General features: G+C 32.6%; 1 protein-coding gene across 1 annotated transcript; it reads left to right on the top strand.

The window, feature by feature from the left end:
• The first annotated feature begins 11410 nt into the window (after positions 1–11410).
• Positions 11411–22432, top strand: LOC135605201 (type II inositol polyphosphate 5-phosphatase 15-like). Its single transcript, XM_065095000.1, has 11 exons — positions 11411–12685; positions 13831–14083; positions 14201–15011; positions 18239–18363; positions 18530–18614; positions 19226–19391; positions 19525–19562; positions 19669–19936; positions 20152–20275; positions 20362–20722; positions 21750–22432. Exons 1-11 carry the CDS (start codon positions 11692–11694, stop codon positions 22119–22121), a joined length of 3597 nt encoding a protein of 1198 aa, XP_064951072.1. The 5' UTR covers positions 11411–11691; the 3' UTR covers positions 22122–22432.
• The last annotated feature ends 719 nt before the right edge of the window (positions 22433–23151 follow it).

The following is a 23151-nucleotide window of genomic DNA, read 5'->3' as shown; positions in this document are numbered from 1 at the left end:
CCAATCATATCTTATGTGTTGGATTTGGTTAGTGTTAATCTTAAGCGTGTCTTGTATTTATTTATATCGTGATTTGACTTAATATATCTATCTTATTCGCTTTATTGCTTATCTCTCTGTTAGAGCTTTCCGCCATGGCTTCCACGTCCAACGAGCTATCAGAGACGACCACGCCATGATCGATCACATCGTCGCCCTCTACGAAGAAAGCCAAGAACCAGGTCACGTTCGAGAACCCCAGTGGCGCGCCGCGTGGAGGAAGCCGACGCCGGAGAACGACGACGACGACGACGTGGCTTTGCTGAGACCCATGCATGCCTACTGGGCCATGCAGCACCACCAAGGCCAAGGCAAAGATTGGATGAGGAGCCATTAGGGGTTCCTTCATTCTTGAGGCAGTAGGAAGTTGGATTACGGGCTTTTAAAGAAGAAGATTAAAGATCATATATTAATCGAGAGTATGGAATACAATTCAAAGGAAGCTTTTTTAGTCTCGACTTGGGAACATACTCATCAGTGGGTAATCAGAAGACACTGTGGCAGTGCTCCTATCAAAGTAATGATAAATACTTCATGGTTTTCATAAGTCAATGTTGTGAAGAAAAAAACTATTCATCTCCCTTTGTTTTTAATTTTGATATTTATTTAGGTAAATAAAATTTATGATAATTACTTCTTGGGTGATTTTCTCTCTCTCTCTCTCTCTCTCTCTCTCTCTCTCTTCTTTTTCATAAGGTGTATTGTTTTTGTTTTTCCCACATAATCTTATAAATATGCCCTTGTCCTTCCTCGCTCATTGTCTCTACCACTATTTGCTCCCATTGTGAGGCCCCGTTGCTTTCGTGCGGTGTCACTTACCCTTCCTTGCTTGTCTCCATCTCCTGCTCCCACCGCAAGGTTTTGTTATCTATGCTCCCAACGTCGCCCACTCTTCCCCACTCGCTCCCAACCACGGTCCAAGCACCTCCCTTTGCTATATACTCCCAACATTATCTTCGACTCAGGTGAAGGACAACGTCCATAATAAGAATCATAGACAAATGCTCGGAGCAAGTGGTATTGGGAGAAACGATGATAAGGTCTCACGGTGCAAGCAATAATCGAGTGGGCAACACTATACAAAGGTAATATGATCTCGCGGTAGAAACAAAGATGATGGATGGGGAAACGCTACGACGTTTATAGGATTATAAAAAATAAGTGATAATATATGATAAAAACAAAAATCGATGCACTTATGAGAAAAAAAATGAAAAACAGGACATGGCCTTTATTTCTTTACTTAAGATAAATAGATAATTAAAAGGAAAAGGAAATTGATATATTTATCATTAGTACATTATTATTGCTATTATATACATGAAATCACAATGTTTCTCAAACTTTATGTTCTAACCGTAATACATTTTCACATCAGATTCAAAATAAGATAATCTTATTGCAAATATTAACAATGAGATTTAAAAAATTCCTTACCAAATGATCCATCAACCATAACATTTTTATTTTTTATTTTTTAAATCTTTAAAGAACTATATTACATGATTATGAAAAATCGATTCCTAAACCCAAAACACATAACGAAATTTATTTTGGATACTAAATCTGAGTAGAATCAGAATAGATAATATTTTCTAAATTTTTTTAATTACTATAAAAAAAATATTTTTTTAACTATTGATGATTAGAGAGGAATTGACTATAAAAAGCGAAGGCAGGCAAAACATGATTTTGGAAATGGAAAACTTTCTCTTTGGACTTATTTATTCTGATATCAATCGTTGCTAGGAAAAAGGTTTTTAGACTTAGCCTTACTTCGTCTTGAGCAACACCAAGTCTCTTAGGTTGGATTTGAATCGAGTCGAGACGGTTGATCCACTCAAAACAATACCAACCGTCCAATCTATTACAAAAAGTTATCATCAACATTTTTTTTTCTCAAAAAAAAAACTCTTTAAATGGCTGAATATCACAAGTGAAACAGACATTAATATGGTTCCAATTAGGTGGTTGACACGAAAATAAGTCAGCGTTAAATATTGTGAGGTGATTAAAAAAATGAAAGAAAATGGCTACAAAAATAATGACGAAAAATAGAAAGAAATGGTACTGTTTAAAATAAATAGAGGACCGTACGTGTAAGCAGCGTGTGAATCTTAAAGCACAAGAAGAAGGGTTGAGATGTTGCTGATGGAACCAATAAAATCTTGTAGGTCTCACTAAAGCAATTATCCTTTAAATGTCTTCAACAACAATTAAAGCTTTAATTACTTTCTAATACAACCTAGCTACTTAATAACTATTTAATATTAGCAAGATTATATCACCTCAATGATTATAGAAAATTATAATATGCTATGTGAAAATTTTAATATTAGAAAATGAGATTAAATAGATCAAATATATGGTGTATCTTTTGATGGTACTCAAAAAGTCATTACCTGATTTATAAGCGTAAAGTGGATTTAGAAGAATTAGACTTACATCACCTTTTTTTTTTCTATCCTTCACAAGACCATTATTAATTATTAGTGATGGATTAGGGAGCAAGAAAAGATCTATAATTTCTCAATAATTGATTGTTTTGTCATTCTATCCTTATATAGTTGAGAGCAAATGATCCAAGATAAATAAATATGAGAGTCACTCTGGGTCATCTCCTAACCATATATATTATTATTATATTTCTTTTTATTGACCAATAATTATAATCAGAATCTAATTATATCTATAATATATCTTAGTTAGATAGGAGCACATAATATTATATTCTTCCACTTGACTCATTAATTAATAAGATATAAAAAATTAAAATAAAAATAAATAAAATAAAAATTAATTTAAAAATATTTATACTTAATTAAATTTTAAAAAATATTTTACACATACACATGAATTTTATAAAATAGATCAATAAGTCTAATAAACATAATATCATATTAACTCTAGGTATCAATGCAAGTCATAGTAGTTTTATATCATCAATATTATTTTTTTATATATACCATAATACTATTAACCATTCCTAATGTAATTCAAAATGACCTCTAAATAGGATAATAAAAATAAATAACTTTAATTATATAAACAAAAATATCAATTAGTCCACTCAAACAATCTTTTATGGGTTACTTATAAACTCAATCATAAGAATATGTTTTCTTAATTGATATTAAATTTTTTTTAAATTTTTTCTTTGACCATCAAGTACTTTATATTATAATGCATATAATTACTAGAGTACTTGCTCTTATTAGAAGAAAAATCTATTATAATATGTTACAAAGTATCTTGTTATTAATAATGTAATAATACATTACTTTATATATTTTCTATAAATTGCCCCTCCAACTAATATAAATATAAAACATAAAATGGACTTTCGATTATATAGGCAATTTACAGAATCAACATCTAAAAATAACATTATTTCGAGTTGATCTAAATTCATATATGTGAGCCTATAATCCTTGTCCCTTTCAAATATCTTATTCCATTCTTTATAGTATTTTAATATTTTATTCCTAGGTAACTCTAATATATGCTTAGTATTTTGACTATAAAATTAATATATGATTTGGTATAGACTTGAGCCCTTTCAACTATGCATACATAATTAATATTTTTCTTATTTTGATTCTTTTTTAAATTATTTTAAAATACTTATTTTAACTAATTTTTTTTTATTTTTATCATTTGTTGAACAAAGTTGTATGTTAAATTTTTAAAACTCAGTTAATATATCTTTTTTAAGATAGTCGTAATAATCATTGAGATTTATCCTTGAATATCTCAATGATAATAATATATGTTGCCTCATTCGTATCAATCATTTTAAAATTTTTGGTGAGAAATTTATTAATTCAGTATAATCATTGTTGGCAAGTAAAATATTATCTACGTATAAGACCAATATAGCAAGCTTGCTCTTATTGATCTTCAAAGATAAATATTGATCAATAATATTTTCTTAATCTGAAGGGAGTAATGGTATTAAGAAATATTATATATCATTATTTAGAGGCTTGTTTAAAATCATAAATGGATTTCCTAAATTTACATATTAAATTTTATATTTCTTTCATTTTCTCTACGAATCGTTTAGGCTAATCTATATGAAACTAGATCCCCATTTAGAAAAGTTATTTTTACACCTAGATGATATAACTCAAAATCATAATGAGCCACTAATGTCATGAAGATTCTTAATAAGTTCATTTAAAAAAACTAAAGAAAATATCTCATTATAATAAATGTATTCTTCATGAATAAAATATTTGACCACAAGTCTAGTTGTTTTATTATTCGATATTACCTTTGAGTCATGTCTATATAACAAACATTTTATAAGTATTGGATAATTCGACGAGTTCTTAAACACTAATATGGTCCATTGATTTTAACTATTATTTTATTATATCATATATTTTTCAAAATCATTACTTTCTATGAAAACAAGAAGGATTTTTTTGATTCATATGTGATAATATGATTCATATAGATATATCACATAATAATAAAATAATGGTAGGTCTCTTTCTTTAAGATATTCTTAAAACTATCGATTATGATTATTATACAAGATCATTAGTGACGACATCAACGTATATGAAAGTTCATCAATATTATTTTATTATTCATCCTCATCAATTTTTTAGTGATTTGAGGAATAATGGTCTCTCGAATATAAAGTAATAAAGAAATATCAACATATATTTTCTTAATATCAAGATTAAATTTTAAGATTTTCACCCTAATTGATTCGTTAATTTTTAGAAATCTTATATTATCATATTCAACTATCTTTATACTATGAGTAGAGTTTCTCTTCACATCGATTCAAGGAAAAAAATAACTAATCATGCTCCTAATCATATCCATAAAAATATGATTTCACCTTTCATCAATCTTGTTCTACTATGGCACATCTACTAAAATATACTAAATATAAATATTTTACTTTTTTATAAATTTAGCAAAGAACTAAAATTATGATCAAGTGCATCATATTTATCATAAAATTTATCACTCCTGTCATATTTAAGAATTTTAACCATTTTATCTAATTATCTCTGGACTTCATTTATGTGAATATAAAGGTATTAACACTTTAAGACTTTACATGAATTAGATATATATGTAATCATATCTTAGTAGGTTATATATAAGGTGATAAAATATCTCTCTTCACAACATAGAGTGACGTATAAATATAAGCATATATAATCTCAAGGAGTTCATGAAATTTTATTTCATTTTAATATTTGATTGCAAGATCATTACAAATAATCATATAGAATTTAAAAGTTTACTATAATTGAATCATGTCGAGTTTGCGACTACCAAAGGAGAAATAATATCCTAAAAATTTTAGATAAAGAAACTAACTTTCTAGAATTATAGGAATATAATATATATCATTAAGATCTATCAAATAAATCGGCGTAGGCGATAAATATTAACTACTATCCCCTTCACTTTAAGATGATTCCTTATAACAAAAAATATTTTATACTCTTGGTTCATGCATTAAAATAAATCTCTATTATTAATAAAAGAGATTTAAATATCAAAATATATCCATTAAATATTAGAAAATAACTTATATATTGTTTGATTTAAAATATATAAAAGTGAGACTTATATTTTTCTCTTTGGAATCAAAACCATATAGTCCTTCTTTATAGACTTTTCTTGCTACAGAAATAATACTTTACTATGAAAGACTTTTTTTTTTATGAGTTTATGAAGATTTTTCATTTATGAGTTTATATAGCATTTATAAACTTAAGTGATTTATGCTCTATTTTTTTATTGTTATCAACTCTTTAAGTGTTATCTAAAATATTATGAGTCTTTCATATTTTAATTTTAATTCTTTTCTAACCATATATATTAGTTAACTCATTTAAGTTTCACTTATCCTTGATTTTATTATAGTAAAATTTAAATGAACCAAGTTGAGAAGAAATTAAATTAAAAATAAATTATATGAGAAAGAACTTAATTATAATTATGCTCAGTATTCTTAAACTTACTATTAAACTTACCATTTTGTCATTGATTGAGAATATTGTCTTGAATTCCTTAAATACTATCATATTAAATTTTAATTAGTACTTTCATTAAGATATTAGCTAATGACTTGTCAGTAACTTTAAATTTCTCTTTTAAATATTAGTGTGTGCTAATTATAGATTGTAATAAAATATAAATATTATTAATAATTATCATAAAACTGAGTCTTTCAAATCTTTATCAATCATTTATCTTAATTATTTATTTAATAAAATTTTCAATAGTTATGTTAGTTATTTTTTTGACTAGCCCGAGTAAGGTCTAACACACTCAAATATAAATTATATATACTCAGGCTATTTATAATAATTTAATCTAAAAAATATATATGAACATTTATAAGAATACAACGAAGGAAGTACCATTGTAATAAAAATATATAATAGTAATGCTTTGAGTTTTTCAATAAATAGTGAGCTATTAATATCATCTCTATTTTATTTTTAAGTAAAATATTAATATATCTAGTATTCATATAAAATTATTTATGGATGACTGATATTATCCTTGTAAAATAGTGATACTATTTTTGGGCGTACAACCTTAAGCTACAATGATATCCAAAACAGTATCATCTTATCCCATCACATAATTATTCGAAATATATTTTCTTTTAGGATTATCTAAATCTTATAATTATATATGTCATTGTGAATATTATTTTTTTAATATTATTTATGATTAATTCTTTAATATAATTTTATGTTATTAATTTAGGATACTTTGATAATTATAAGACTAATATAATAATATAAAATATAGTTTAAAATATTTTATAAATAAATAAAATATTTATTATAATTTACATCCCATAAGTCTACCATCCAAAATAACTTTGGTAGCAACTAGTCAAATAAAACTTAGGGATATAAGTTACAAATAATATTCATCAAATTTCTTCAATCTAATTTATTCTAAAATAATTTAATAATAATATAAATAATAACTATAATTATTATCAAATATTAATCAATATAAAGAAAAACTCATATGGTAACTATAACTATAAATCATGCCTTATGTGAAAAATAAATATTATTTCATAATTTTAAATATATACATGTGAATAATAAAATAATTATCAAAGAATAGTATTTATATTTTTATTTATCACTTGTAAAATTTTATCAAAATATCATATAAGAAAACTATGAAAGAAAACCATAATATATATATATATATATATATATATATATATATATATATATATATATATATATATATATATATATATATATAAATTTTATATAAATACTAAATTAACTCCGTCAACCCTATTTAATTGTGCAAGCCTAGAATTAGGCTACTCATATTGGGCTCATAGATTTGGGCCAATCATCTACTCAATTAGACCCATCAAAATTAAAGTTGATCAAAGTAAAAAATGATCAAAAATTAATTTTCTTCGAATTCCAATCATTGATCGAATCTAAATCTAGTTAACAGTCAAAATACAATCATGAATAAGTCTAATCAACTTAGTTAATTTTATAATTAAGAATATAAGTTAGAAATTTTTAATTTTTGAATGATAAAATTATAATTTTATATGGGATATATAGCGAAAATATCTAATTTCTGAATGGCATAACTAGAAAGTGAAATTTAAGGACACAGATTGATTTTTTTTTTTCTAAGGGGTAAAAATATCTTTTTAAAAAAAACTTAATTCTCTTTCATAGTCATAGTTGTGGCATTCCACCATGTTAACGCGCATGGGTCGATAGTGCAGTTATCATTTACTGCTTGTGCATCGCCTGCGGTGGTACAACTCTTCTCATGTGACTGATCGACAACTTCATTGGTCACTATACTATGTCGTCGTGTCCTATCGTCGCATTCCTCACTAATGGAACACCTCCATGGTGCATAGCTAACCAAACACCACCGACGGATCATCCCACCGCATAGTCATGCACACATGATTATCAACAATCACAATCGCCATGCTGTGTGACTATGCCTATGCATTCGCTACACAACTACCGAAAACTATGACTAGAAAATGTCATAGCAGCATTGTTGTAGCTGCTATAGTTGTCGTGGGCTATAGCGCTACTACAAGCAGCAATGCTGCTATAGTCATCGCATCTTCCATAGATAGTAGTGACGCTATTGCAATCGTCGCATGCAGCAACACTACTTAGTCACTGTAATTGCTTATGGCAAGTAACTGATCCAAAGTCTTTATTAGATTTTGATAATTTAGATTGTGACCAGAATGTTGCACATCACAAAATTAATCCTTTGGTTGAGAGGTCCACCTTCTATTTAATCATCATATACCAAATGTAAATGGAGTGTCAATTTGAAACCTAAAATAGGACTGTGAATCTTTATACCATAGATCAATAATAAAAAATATCTCAAAGATAAATCAAAAAGATATAATATTTAACCTGATTTAATAATTTTTATCTATATTAAAAATTAATTTTTTAATATATAAGATTAATTAGAAGGCCCTTTGGTTATTTTCATAAATATAATTTTCTTTGTACACTCTCTTATATAAATCCGAATAATTCTTCTCTCAGCTAAAATTTAGGTTACTGCATTTATAATAATAAATTTTAATTTAACAAATAGTTTCAATCTAATTAGGACCCTATCAACTAATTTGAATATAATTAAGACTTGTAAAATTATTTTCCAAAGACTTGGATGATCATCACAGTCACCTAATCATCATTTTATTTTCTTATAAGTTTCTCCTATCCTTTACACACTTTTCCTCGGAAGCACAAACGAGTGGTGAAATGACGGTGAATTACAAACAAAACATCCTGCAGTAAGTAGATTTCATCAAAGATGAAATAAGTGTAAGTGTTTGCATGTAATTTTTTTTTTGTCATTAAAACAATTTTTTATGGCATATCAATCAATATTAACTAGAATTTTAATTAACGGTCAAATGACACACATATGTATAAGGTTTTGAGTTTTGTAAGGATGCATATCAAACTTGTATTGGGAGGCTTATACAAAAATAATAAATTTTAGATAAATATATATTTGTGTAATTTTGCCTAACAAATATAATAAATATGTGTTATTTGATAAGCAATCTCATATCACATGAGAAATATTAGAATAAAAAATTATCTCTGGGATATATGATATGATGTTCATTCAAAATAGATAATTCTTCATATAAATGATGATTTATGACTACTAAATTTATTTCTTGGTTGAGGATATTATTCAATCTTGAAAAAAATCATTATTATTTAATATGTCTTCATCATTAAATGACTAGAGGATGACTTGGGCCGATAGAATAGAGAGCAATTCGGAAGGCTTATCTCCATGGATGAGCAGTAGTGTCTTATTCTACTATCTTGGATGACAAAAGGGCATTCCTCTAAAGAGACAACCATTCCGCTCGTGGCTCAACAGCTGCCTATGGTCGGTAGGACTCCCACCTACTTATCTCTCTCCTTTTTCAACTTTCGGACTCACTCCTCTCCTCTCTCTATGCTAATAATAATCAATTGGACTCTTCCACAACATTATTCGAAATGATTGCTATTTTTTATTTAGTGTAAGTAGTATAATATTCTATGATGATAATAATAATAATAATAATAATAATAATAATAATAATAATAATAATAATAATAATAATAATCAATTGGACTCTTCCACAACATTATTCGAAATGATTGTTATTTTTATTTAGTGTAAGCAGTATAATAATAATAATAATAATAATAATAATAATAATAATAATCAATTGGACTCTTCCACAACATTATTAGAAATGATTGCTATTTTTTTATTCAGCGTAAGTAGTATAATATCTCGATTTTTGATCGGATTTTACATGACATCTTATTCATCAGGAGATTTTTCCAAAACAATACTTATATTCCCAAACGTACCCTTTTTTTATTTTTATTTTTTTTTAAATAATATCTTTATTTTAAAAATATCCCAAATATCAGTTTTCAATTGTCACATTGGCTCGTTTATAATTTTTTTCAATAGAATTTACAATATATTTTTATCGATATATTAGAAATACTTTGTTATCGTTGCTCATAAATTATTATAATATCATATTTTTAGACTTATAATAGGTTTGGTTGAGATTAAAAGTCTATTTAAATCATTTATGGTATTTTCGAGTAAGTGTTTTTATTGTGATAGCCAGAGGGAAATTTTTTAAGAATAATTTAGGTATTTTTAAATCAGAGATATTGTTTCAGGAAAAAAATAAAATAAAATAGGAGATATTGATTAGAAAATACTTAAATATGAATATTTTTTTAGAAAAATCACCCTTATTAAAATTTTTTTTTTACAATGTATGTTTGGGTAAGGGCCTATTCTCCGTAGAATGATATTTTTATACGTCATAATATTTCTAATACCTCGATAAGATGATTAGAATGAATCAATCAATTGTATTTTAAAATATGCTAATGGTATTTATAAGACTGACGTCAGCTATAGTCCAATCTCCATTATAACACTTAATAGTTTCAGCTATAGTATTTTAAAATATGCTAATGGTATTTATTGATAACACCAAAATATTATAAGCCTATTAAAAAAATATAATTAAGGTAGATGGACTCAAAAATCAATTAAAACTAATTTGCAAGATAGATTTTCATATATATATATATATATATTAGTTTATGAATAAAAATAATTAAAAATTATTTATATAAGCAAAGAATTAGAACAATTCAACCTATAGGGTATGATCAGATAATGTTATGATTGTATTGTCAAGAGGGATTATGACAAATATGAGGTATTTCTTGAGAAATATGAAAAAGAGAATATCTCTTGAGGAAAATTAAAAGAGAAATATTTTTTTTTTCAAGAATTCGACCTTTAGATAATAAACATTATTTATATTAGTTCAAAGATAATCAATTTATTTATTGGCCTTTTTAAATCTGTTATAAAAAGGTCCTTTTTGAATGATGTGTTGAACTTACTTTCGATAAAGATACATACACTGACGTCACCCTTCAATAAGAAAATGGTGCATGAATCATATGTGGGACCCATTCGACGGCAACAAGAAGATGTTGTGTTGCGACGTGTCAATCGAAACATGCGTGTAATGCGAGTTTGAAATAAAAGCAAGCTGAATTCGGTGACTAATAAGTGAAATCGATACGTAATTTGACGGGGGCAGAATTTGACCCAACTGACCGTGGGTCCCGTCGACGAAATGGATCCATCACCACCAGTAGCGTCGGGCCACGTCACCACGTGGACTCCAACCTCGGCGGTTACCGAACTTTTTATTTCCCATTAGCTTAATGGGATAAGAAGGGATTTGAACGGACAAATCTTACGAGAACCACAAATCAAGAGTTACTGGCGACGCAAGCCGAGCCACCACCCTTTTTTCCCCCTTCCCTCCTCCTCCTCCTCCTCCTCCTCCTCCGTGGCATCAATGAACGCAACGGGTGGATGCCGACGCTGCCGCCCGTAATCCTTCCCCGCACATCTCGCCCTCTTCTCATCTCCTCATTCCCACCCTCTCTCTCTCTGTCTCTCTTCCTTTGACCCGTTCTTCCTCCTTCCTCGACGAGAGGAACGAGACAAAGGAAGATCGAACACCCAAGGCAGGAGTGGCCTGGATCGATGGAGGAGAGGAAGGAGGAGGAGGACGCCGATCCGGCCCGGCGGAAGGGTGACGCCGGCCGTCGCAACGTCCCCCGTAAGCACAGCCTTGACGACGACGCCCGCGTCTGCCCCTCCCCCCCGCACCCCGCCACCTCCAATGATTCCTCCTCCTCCATCGACGCCCTCCACTCCGCCGCCGGCGCCCCCCGCGCCTTCTCCTACCCCCACTACCACTCCTCCCCTCCTCCTTCCTACCAGAAGCAGCGCCACCAGCACTCCTCCTCCGTCGAGGACATCCGATTTTCCCTTCCCCATCACAACTTGCCCCCACCTTTCCCCTCCTCTCAGCACCACCACGCCGGCGGCTCCTTCGGCAACCCTTTCGGGGTTGACCGGCACGAGGGCGGCTCCTCCTCGCTCTCCGACGGCGATGAGGCCCTCACTCTTGAGCTCGCCATGTCCCAGTACGGCGGCGCACCCGGGACGATCCCCGAGTTCATAGGTAGCGGCGGGGGCTCCGGCATCTTTCGCGTACCCATTCGCGCCGCGATGCACCCCGTACGGCCGCCGGCCCTCGAGGTCCGCCCCCACCCGCTCCGCAAGACCCAGGCTGGCTCCTTCCTCCGCACCATCATCTGCGCTCGCTCGCAGCTCTGGACGGGCCTGGAGTCGGGGCTGCGGGTGTGGAACCTCAAGGACGTATTCGAGGGGTGGGGGCCTGGCGCGATGGTGAAGAGAGGCGATGAGGAGAGCTCCCCCTTCAGGGATTCATGCCGCACGTCGCCGACGCTGTGCCTAGCGGTTGACGCCGCCAATGGGTTGATTTGGAGCGGACACAAGGATGGCAAGATTCGTTCTTGGAAGATGGACCAGTCGACCACCGTGAACGCTGCTCCCGATGATGGTGCTTGTGCTATTGGTGCTGGCGCTAGTGCTCCCCCGTTTAGAGAAGGCCTTTCGTGGCAGGCGCATCAGCGGTCTCCTGTTCTATCCATGGTTATCACATCTTATGGTAATTGGCCCACGACAACATTAATTTAGCCAGTTAGTTAGTTCTGCCTGCCTTGGTGAGATTGGACGAAGAAAATAAAAAACACCTGGGACGGTTTTCTAGTCTCACATCTTAGATGAATTCTTTAAGTTTGTTCATTTTAGCGATTTCTGCAAAAGATAGGAGTTTTTTTTTTAATTATTATCAAACACAAAATTTGGAGGTTTCCAGAAAACATTTCGTGCTCACAAAATTGAATATAACATTTATTCTTAGCGTGAGCAAATAGGCATGATATGATGGAAGGAGTCATCCAAAAAAAAAAGGGGCAAACAAGCGGGTAGTGCTTATAGCTACTAGCCTGTTGGAAAAATGGTTCTCTGTTGGCCTGATTATGATAATTTACAGACCTGCCTTGTTGATTAAATATTATAGCCTCAGTAGTAGAATCACTGCAGTGCCTTGCTTGTGCCGTAAGTGTCAGAATATGTGACAGTGCAGTAACATAGGAAACTAGATTCCCATGTTGCTTGTTGTGCAATGGTATGGCGTAATAAGCAGAGATATGCATCAGCATACACCACCATGCATGTTGCATGATGTAAATATATGATAATCACATGGTGTAAAACAGTTCTTAATTCTACTTCTTTTCTCTAAATATTTGTAGGCCAAACAAGTTTTAAATTGAATTTCAAACAAACATGTTGTGCCAGAGAAAAATGTTTTTACTCGTAAAAGCAGATAGTTGCCTTATGTTGACTATGCACCATGAAAAATGGTTATTGACCAAAACATTAAAGGGTTTCCCTCCCACATTAACAGAGTTCTTGGATTACTTCTTAAATATGGAATAATGGACAAAATAGTTTGTAACTACAACAAGCTCCAATCCGCCTTTACTATAAACTGGAGCAGATAGTAAATAGTGGTACCTATGATGAAAGTCCAATCTTGTGGATGGTCTTTCATCTATCTGTTTCTTTAGTTTACCCTCAATGGTTTGTTGTTTCAAATTCAGAGCTGAATGCCTCATCCTTTATTCATTGGTTTCTTGAGAATTAGTTCATATGCTCTATTCATTGATTTCAATGAAAATTAGTTCACCATTTTTTTTTTGAGCTTATTCATTTTGACACATAATCCGCTTTAACTTTCAACTCCAGGTGAAATATGGTCAGGTTCTGAGGGTGGAATTATAAAAGTCTGGCCTTCGGATGCCATTGAGAAGGCCCTTTCTTTTACTGTGGAAGAAAGACATATGGCTACTTTACTAATTGAGAGGTCATATATTGATCTCAGGAGCCAAATTACTGTGAATGGTGTGTGTACCTTGCCTGCTGTAGATGTGAAATATATGGCATCTGATAATTGTAGGTCAAAAGTGTGGAGTGCTGGTAGTTTATCCTTTGCTATATGGTATGTTCATATGATTTCTTTTTGTTCTTCTATCGATAAAATTATGAAATCTTTTAGTGATGGTCAGTTTTCCAGCATAGGCTTGTTGATTTGGATGTCCTATTTGTTATTCTGCAGGGATTCTCAAACAAGGGATCTCCTTAAAGTGTTTGGTATTGATGGCCAGGTAGAGACTCGAGTTGATCTACCATCTGTGCAAGACCAATCTTCTGAGGAAGAGATGAAGACAAAAGTTGTTTCATCATCAAAGAAGGAAAAATCACAAAGTTCAGTGAGTTTTTTCCAACGTTCTCGTAATGCCTTAATGGGAGCAGCTGATGCTGTTCGCAGAGTTGCAGTAAAGGGAACATTAAGTGAAGATAATCGTAGAACAGAAGCATTAGCTGTTTCAATTGATGGTATGATTTGGACTGGATGCACAAATGGGTCACTAATTCAATGGGATGGAAACGGGAACCGATTACAAGAATTGCAGCATCATTCTTCTTCTATTCAGTGCATTTGTACATATGGGCCACGGCTATGGGTGGGCTATGTTAGTGGCATAGTTCAGGTTTTGGATCTTGATGGAAATATGCTTGGAGAATGGATTGCTCATAGCAGTCCAGTTATAAAGATGGCCATTGGAGGCTCATATATGTTCACACTGGCACACCATGGTGGCATACGTGGATGGAACATAATATCTCCTGGACCTTTTGATGATTTATTGCGATCAGAGTTGGTTAATAAGGAGCTATCGTATACAAAAATTGAAAATCTTAAGATCTTGGCTGGAACTTGGAATGTTGGACAAGAAAGAGCCTCTCATGATTCACTCATATCCTGGCTGGGTAGTGCAGCATCAGAGGTTGGATTAGTTGTTGTTGGCTTGCAAGAGGTGGAAATGGGGGCTGGATTCCTTGCAATGGCTGCTGCCAAAGAAACTGTAAGATATTTATGCACTAGCCTCTGTGAGTTTGCCCTGCTGCAGTATATGAAGCCTTATCTCGTACACTAGCATAAAGTATTGTTGATACAGAAAAGTTATCTAGTCTTTTTTGTTTTCACCTTTTTGGTTGAGTATTGATATAGATTAATGCTTTCTTACACTTTACTTTATTGATCCATCCTTTGTAAACCGCATAAGTGAATTGTTCTTTATAGACAAGTATCATGGATACTAAACATTAAGCACAGGTGCAAATCTCAGATTACTTCTTTCTATTAATGTTGTAGTTTAGGAAAAAACAAGAATGAACCTAAACTAAGAGTAGCTTATGAACACGTCTCTCATTACCTGTAGCTGTTTACTGAAAGGATGTTTACTGCACTAGCTTGATAAACAGTGAGACCTAATTTCACTTTTTTCTGTTTGCTATCTATGATAGTAGATGAAGAAGAGAATAAAAGTAGGGCACACATGCAACAAAGTTGTTTTTTCTTTTATACAAAATTGTCATAGCACTTCTAGTAGTCAAGGCCTCATGTATATGGAGATTAGTTGGCCAACAGTTCTATAGACCTAAACCGATTATTTGAATCAAATGGGAAATAATATGCTAGGATGTGCTACCTTTCTGGATTTTCTTTGCCATTGCAGTAAATCCCAATTTAAGAGCCACTACTTAGAATGCATGTATAAGGACATGTGCTAATGCACAAATGTATGAGAACAAGAACCATGATCCTATTGGCAGTTTCCAGTATCATTTTCTGACATTACAGTGGATAGATGTTGATTGTGTCCTACTGCTTTTGTAGTATATACAAATACAGATTTCAAAAGTGGACTTGGATATTTAGAGAACCATGAGACAAGGATTATTCTAGTATTACTTACTACATCAACGTATTTGAGCATTTCAATGCAGTTCAGTCATTTTTTTCATCTCAAATTTTACCTCTTTCAATTGTGAGGAAATCTAGTCCTACATCATATCTTGTCCCATTTATATGACACCAAAAAATTAACCTTCTTTGAGATATAACCCAAGATTTTTCATAATTATCCTAAAAGCTCCATCCAAGTGCTATTGATAATCTTATACTTTGTCATGGTCCTGTTTTCATGTCAAGGAATAACTGTTATAAGAAGAAGAAATTGAACACGCCTACAGTTAAATTTCCTTAGATAGTGCCATAAAATCCCAAACCCTTAAGGGTAAAAAAGTCTTTTTTCCTTGCATGTCTTTTCTCCTTGGGAGTTATAATCCATTAAAAAGAAGCTTTTTCTCAGTATTAAAGAACAAAAAACAACAACAAACCAGAATTACAAATTATCTGGGGTTGGTTGCATTGATATTTTTGCCACTGAGATCTATGAAAGGCAGAATTCCTAATCAGATTAAAAGCAACCGAATATCCTTTTATCATTTTTAGCAAAATTTTCATAGGTCTCCTTATATCTTGTCTCACATCACTAGTTCTAATCAACTTATATTGTCTTACCATTGTATTTATAAGTCTCCTTTCAATATGTCTATATAAACTTAAAATGGTTTCCTTCATTTTATTCCCTATTGAGGCTACACCTAATCATTTGCTAATGTTTTTTCTATCTGAAGTTGTAACATTTGAAATTGCAGTGAAGTTGGTAGAGAGAAAGCTCTTTTGATGTTGTTAACAAAACAATCCAGCTGACACGAAAACCAAACCAATTGAAGGAAAATTGATCTTCAAAACTGCCTATTAATTATTGAGCGAAAGAAAACCAACCCAGTTAAAACTTTCACAGAAATGCAATGAAGTCATGTATTTATCATGAGCCAAAGTTTTAATGTAACCAATAGTGTATTCAATTAAATTGTGCTTGTAGATATAAAAATGGTCCTGTCTATAATTCTTTCAAATTCCAAATTATTGAGTATATTTTGAATATTAATTAACATATATATATGTTATTTGTTAGTTTACAATTAAATGTTTTATATATATTTAATTTAGCATTGTTGCAGTTTATCTTTCCTTTAAATTTGAGTTCAATAAAGATTTGAAATTTCAAATACAGCAGTTGTAGAAAGTTACAAATAATTCAATCTAATCTTATAATTATTTGAACTCTGTTTTTTTTTAGAGCTAATTGACCCAATTGTTGGTTGTTCAAGTACATATGTTAAATTGATTGCCACATTCATGTCAGTTGCATGCTAAACAAATACATGTACAGTACTTCTTAGACATTTTCTCAAAATATTTCATTTTAAAAATAATACTGCTTAAAAGATCAGTTACTATTTGGTACGCACAGAATACTTCATTGATACTTCTTAGGATTTTTTATCACAAAAATATATAAATGATCAAACAGATTATAGATGTTGATTCTGTTAAGAACTAATCATTGTTGAAACTAATGGAATATTCTTTATTTATCATAAATTATTGCTATTTCCTATATATTCTTAACACACTATGTTGTAAAGTTAATACTTTCGTGATAAATAGGTTAGGAACATTTGGTCCTAGAGGCTTTCTCTTGATTGCATGAAAGAGAGGGAGAGAGAGAGAGTCTTGGCATCAAGGCAAGGTTGTTCTTTTACAGATTGGATGATCAGGGTTCAGGAATCACATCCCTGCTTGCAAGGATAGGGTTGTGTGCATTGACCACATCTGCAGAACCTTGTGCATTGAGCAACCATTTCTTCTCTTGATTACAAGAGCGTGAAATTAAAACAATAAACTCTCTTTTTCCCAAATGATCTAAATTAATAAAGTCATCGGTTGCCTCTATTCGTCTGGTTAAGATTCTGCATAATTCTTATGGTTTTCTGCTATATTACTAGCCAGTTGAGAAAATATGTTCCAGACTTTATGCCCTATAGCGTCTCTCTTATTGATGGGATTTTCTTAGTTGTGATGATAACTTGATTTCATAAAATTATGTCTATGTAGTGATTTAGGTTCTGATGATTCTATCTAAGATCAAAGACAACATAGGTCATATGAACTTTAATTTTGAATATTAGAAACAGATATTGCTCTGATAAATTAAATTCATTAAATAGTGATCTATTAATGTAATCAATTTTATGGATCATGACAATGACCTTTGAACTTACATGTCTCATGTTCCTTTGGGTTTATGTTTTTATCCTGTAGCAGAAGTTTCCTTGAAGACAAAAAGTCTCATGTTTGGCACTGCTCCTGCATTGATAACTATTTTAATGATCTTAGGTAGGACTTGAGGGGAGTGCTAATGGCCAATGGTGGTTGGATACTGTAGGCAAGACATTAGATGAAGGGACATCTTTTCAGCGTCTTGGTTCTAGGCAGCTGGCGGGGTTACTCATTGCTGCATGGTAAGTACACGTCATAAATAAGCCATTATGAGGGCAAAGATATCATTATTTGGACTAACTGGTTTTATATATATTTAAACCTTTTAGATACTTATATGAGACCTAATTTGCTTTTGTTTTCTGCTGATGAGTCCATCATGTATAAATTAGTTCTTTCTTTTTCTAGGGCTAGGAAGAACCTTCGGTCACATATTGGTGATGTTGATGCTGCAGCAGTTCCATGTGGGTTTGGGCGTGCAATAGGTAACAAGGTACTTATGTAACCCTTTGCTCCTAGTTTGTTCTAGTCTTACCTCTTGCTTTAGTTTAGGTTTGGGAACTAAACAAAAGCATTATCACAGAAGATATGTTATAGACAAATGTAAGCTCATTTAGTTTCTGAAAAGGTTGCTAATAGACAAATGCAAGCTTATTTAGTTTTTGGAAACATCGAATGGATAGGAATAAAGAAATAGCTTAAATATTTTTAGCACAAAACTTGCAAATAAACATACAAATTATATGATTGCTTTATCAGCACAAGCTGTGCTGAAAACACATCATATCTAAGTCGGGTGTAGTCAGTTGAGGAAGTGCCATGTTCATGCAATTGAAATATGCCATGTAGAAACACGCCATATCTAAGTTGGCACATGGAAATGCACATCTTTCCATTGATCTAATGCAATAAGAATTATTATCAAGAATAGTTAATGAGGTTGAAATCATATTAAACGTAATCGATGTGTTTGAAGGTTTAAGGTGGTGGCATTTTGAATACATGGCATGCTGTTAAACCCTAATATAAAATAATAAAATTTATCCACAGTTAACAAAATTAAAAAGGGTTGAGAATGATCCAATGTCTAAATATTTTATACAGGGTGCTGTAGGTCTGAGGATGAGAGTCTATGACCGGATAATATGTTTTGTGAACTGTCATTTTGCTGCACATCTGGAAGCAGTCAGCAGGCGAAATGCTGACTTTGATCATGTTTATCGAACAATGGCTTTCAGCCGGCCAACCACTGGGCTTCATGGAGCAGCAGGTTTGGCAATTCCCCTGCCTCTTTGCACATATTAGAGATATGTTATTAGCAGATATAGAAGCCCATTCATGTGCCCACCTGTACAATCTTTGCAACTTCAATCTAATATCCATATTTTACATCTGTTGTGCAGCTGGCCCTACATCTGTCCAACTGCATCGTGGAGTGAATGTATGTGGTAATTTTAATCATTTTAATTCAGTTATTTAAAGTAACATTACATCTTTTTTGGTCAGGACAATTTGTATTAAATATAAACCACTTGTGGTGTTGGCAGGTCACGGGATCTCAACCTGATGATGGGAAGCCTGAACTGTCAGAAGCTGACATGGTTGTCTTTCTTGGCGATTTTAATTATAGGCTTCATGGTATCTCATATGATGAAGCTAGGGACATGGTTTCTCAAAGATGCTTTGATTGGCTTAGAGAAAAGGATCAACTTCGAGCAGAAATGAAAGCTGGCAAAGTCTTCCAAGGAATGCGGGAAGGGCAAATTAAATTTCCTCCAACATACAAGTTTGAAAGGCACCAACCAGGTCTATCAGGTACACTTTAACATAAATTTTGCAAAAAACTAGTTTGGGTTAGACTGAAGATTAGTGATCTTTTTAGAGTGTTACTTACTTAATAATATATGGATTTCTAGGAAAACATGATCTAGTGATCGTTGCTGACTCTTTGATTAATTAGCAACTTTCAAATGTTTCTAATGCTACTCTCAATATGTTCAACAAAGCTAATGAATCAGTTGCTTTCTTAGGATATGATTCAAGTGAGAAGAAGCGAATCCCTGCATGGTGCGACAGAATACTGTATCGTGATAGCCGTTCAATTTCAGTGGCTGAATGCTCATTGCAATGCCCTGTTGTCTCATCAATTATGCTGTAATTTCTTTTTTGAAGTTATAATATTTTGCAGAAATAAATGCATTAGTGGCAGTGGCTAATGGACATGGTACTTCATTTACTAGGTATGAAGCGTGTATGAATGTTACTGATAGTGACCACAAGCCTGTCAGGTGCATATTCTGCGTCGAAATTGCAAGAGTGGATGAGTCAATAAGGAGGCAAAAGTATGGAGAAATAATTGCATCAAATGAGAAAATAAGATCCTTGCTTGAAGACTCTTGTGCTGTTCCAGAAACTATTGTCAGCACAAACAACATCATCCTGCAAGACCAAGACACTTCCATTCTTCGAATCACAAATAAGTGTGAAAAATACAAAGCTATCTTCCAAATCATTTGTGAAGGCCAGTCGACTAACGAGGAGGATGGAAATGCAACTGAGTTTCGTGCTAGATGTTCCTTTGGTTTTCCTGTTTGGCTCGAGGTACATTTTTTTAATTTCTAATTACTAAAGAAACAATTCATATAATGTTATGTTGATGTTTATCTTCCCTCTCAATATGTGATTTCAGAGGTTAGTAATTCAGTAGTGGCATATCATTTTTTATACATAGTTAGAGTAATTTGTCTGATAGATGAAAGAAGTTTGATAGGTTCTTGGTTTGCAGGACTTGGGAACACTTTTCTTATTTGGATATAAAATTGATTTCAGATTATTTTTACCATTTTATAAGTATCTTTTTATTGCATTATTAAGTTCATTGTAGTATCTATTGAGAATTGTCACTCCTATCATGGAGATGTGGACCATAGTTACTAGACCCAGAGCTCCATCCAAGTTTTAGGTCACTAGGTCATTGGTCGGATCTAAAATAAAAGATTGCATCATAATTACAATCATCGGTTGACGTTCCAACCAGGCCGGTACATATTGAGCGTACATACCCATCCTATGGCTCCTTGGCATGCAGATTCAAAATACAGCATATATGAGACAACATGTTAGACCATTTACCTTAACTTCAATCTCGGACAATCAATCTGTAAACTTGCTTCATGCATCTGTTGAGAATTGTCACTCTTATCATGGAGATGTGGACCATAGTTATTAGACCCAGAGCTCCATCCAAGTTTTAGGTCACTAGGTCATTGGTCGGATCTAAAATAAAAGATTGCATCATAATTACAATCGTTGGTTGACATTCCAACCAGGCTGGTACATATCGAGCATACATACCCATCCTACGGCTCCTTGGCATGCAGATTCAACATACAGCATATATGAGACAACATGTTAGACCATTTACCTTACCCTCAGTCTCGGACAATTAATCTGTAAACTTGCTTGATGCATGTGTCCAATTTTATTAACAAAGCTAATACTTGTTCAATAAATACAAGTCACTGCTCTTAACCAGTTCAAGAATGTGTACATTCTCCTTTACTTGTTTTTGTTGAAACATCAGACTTATTCCAGCTCGCTCTCATTGTCATTGTTTCTCTCTGTTTAGGTTCAACCAGCAGCTGGCATAATCGAACCTGGACAAACAATAGAAGTGTCGGTGCAGCATGATGATTACTTCACTCAGGAAGAGTTTGTAGATGGAATCCCACAGAACTCTTGGTGCGAAGATACCAGGGACAAAGAAGTGGTACTGTTAGTGGATGTTTCCAGCACTGGCTCAACTGAGAGCAAGGGTCACAGGGTCCATGTACGCCACTGTTTTTCGTCCAAGCCTGATTGTGGTGACAGGAAAAAGCTCAGAAGAAGAAATCAATCGACTCATCTACACAGGTCTGACATTGGAAACTTTAGCAGTCCTGTGGACATGGTTCCTTCGTTCCATCACTTGCATTGTGATGAGACAGCAGATGAAAGATAACACAGACATTGCTTGTACATAACCAATCACCTGCTAGCACAAACTACTTGCTCATCAGAAAAGAAATCCAAATCAAATATTCACAGCAATTGCAAGATCCTGCCGATGTGTGTATCAGTTAAACCTTGATAGAGGATGTGTTTTTTTGTTTCTTTTGTGGTTATATATAGATTATGGTATCACACATGTAAATTGAACTTTGTTTAGATTGTGAGTTAGGTTAAAGGAAGTGTGTAGCTTTTGTCATGCTAATTTGCTAGCAATGTACGATTGTTTGATTGACACGAAATTGTAATCATATTATTTTTCAAGTGATTGTGGGTGGTATTATTGTTTACCAACATTTGGAAACCGGTGATAATAGCATAATCTGATATCATCTTGCTTTTGTCACGCTAATTTGCTAGCTATATACCATTGTTTGATGGACACAAAAGTAATATGATTTTTCGAATGATTGTGGATGGTATTATTGTTTACCTACATTTTGAAGCCGGTAATAATAGCATAATCTGATATCATCTTGATAATACTTGCAATGATATTATGTTTTCTGTTTGGTTTATTCAGTTGAGAAAATTGTGTGCTTTTATTATCAAGTTCTGCAGAGTGTTTGCTACCTTTGCATTCTCCGTCCTCAAAGAGCAACGCAGAGTTAACCTTTCCAACATCAAGAAAGAAAAAGTGGGACATCTTGATACAAAAATCTGTTCTTGGAAATCCAAATACCATGTGTTCAAATTTATTTCATGGAAAGGATTCTATTTGAACATAGAATACGAAACCTAATACGGTGAATTCTATTTCTTGTTCCTTAATACATGACTTTGTATCTTCTTTTAGAGATGTAGGAGGTTACTTAATTTGATATTTCTCATTAATATGATGAAAAAGGATTTTTCTTATCACGTTTGGAATTCTTTTTATATATTTTAATAAAAATTAAAATATTTGGATGGATCTCCAAGTAATTGAGCCTTTACTGTTTTATTGTTATTGCACGAAAGAGGTTTTTATTGCTATTGCAGGA

This window comes from Musa acuminata, chromosome BXJ2-2 (genome assembly GCF_036884655.1).
Source record: "Musa acuminata AAA Group cultivar baxijiao chromosome BXJ2-2, Cavendish_Baxijiao_AAA, whole genome shotgun sequence".
In the NCBI taxonomy this organism is placed as follows: Eukaryota; Viridiplantae; Streptophyta; class Magnoliopsida; order Zingiberales; family Musaceae; genus Musa; species Musa acuminata.
Note: the sequence above shows the minus strand (reverse complement) of the source record. Positions and strands in the feature narration are given on the sequence as shown.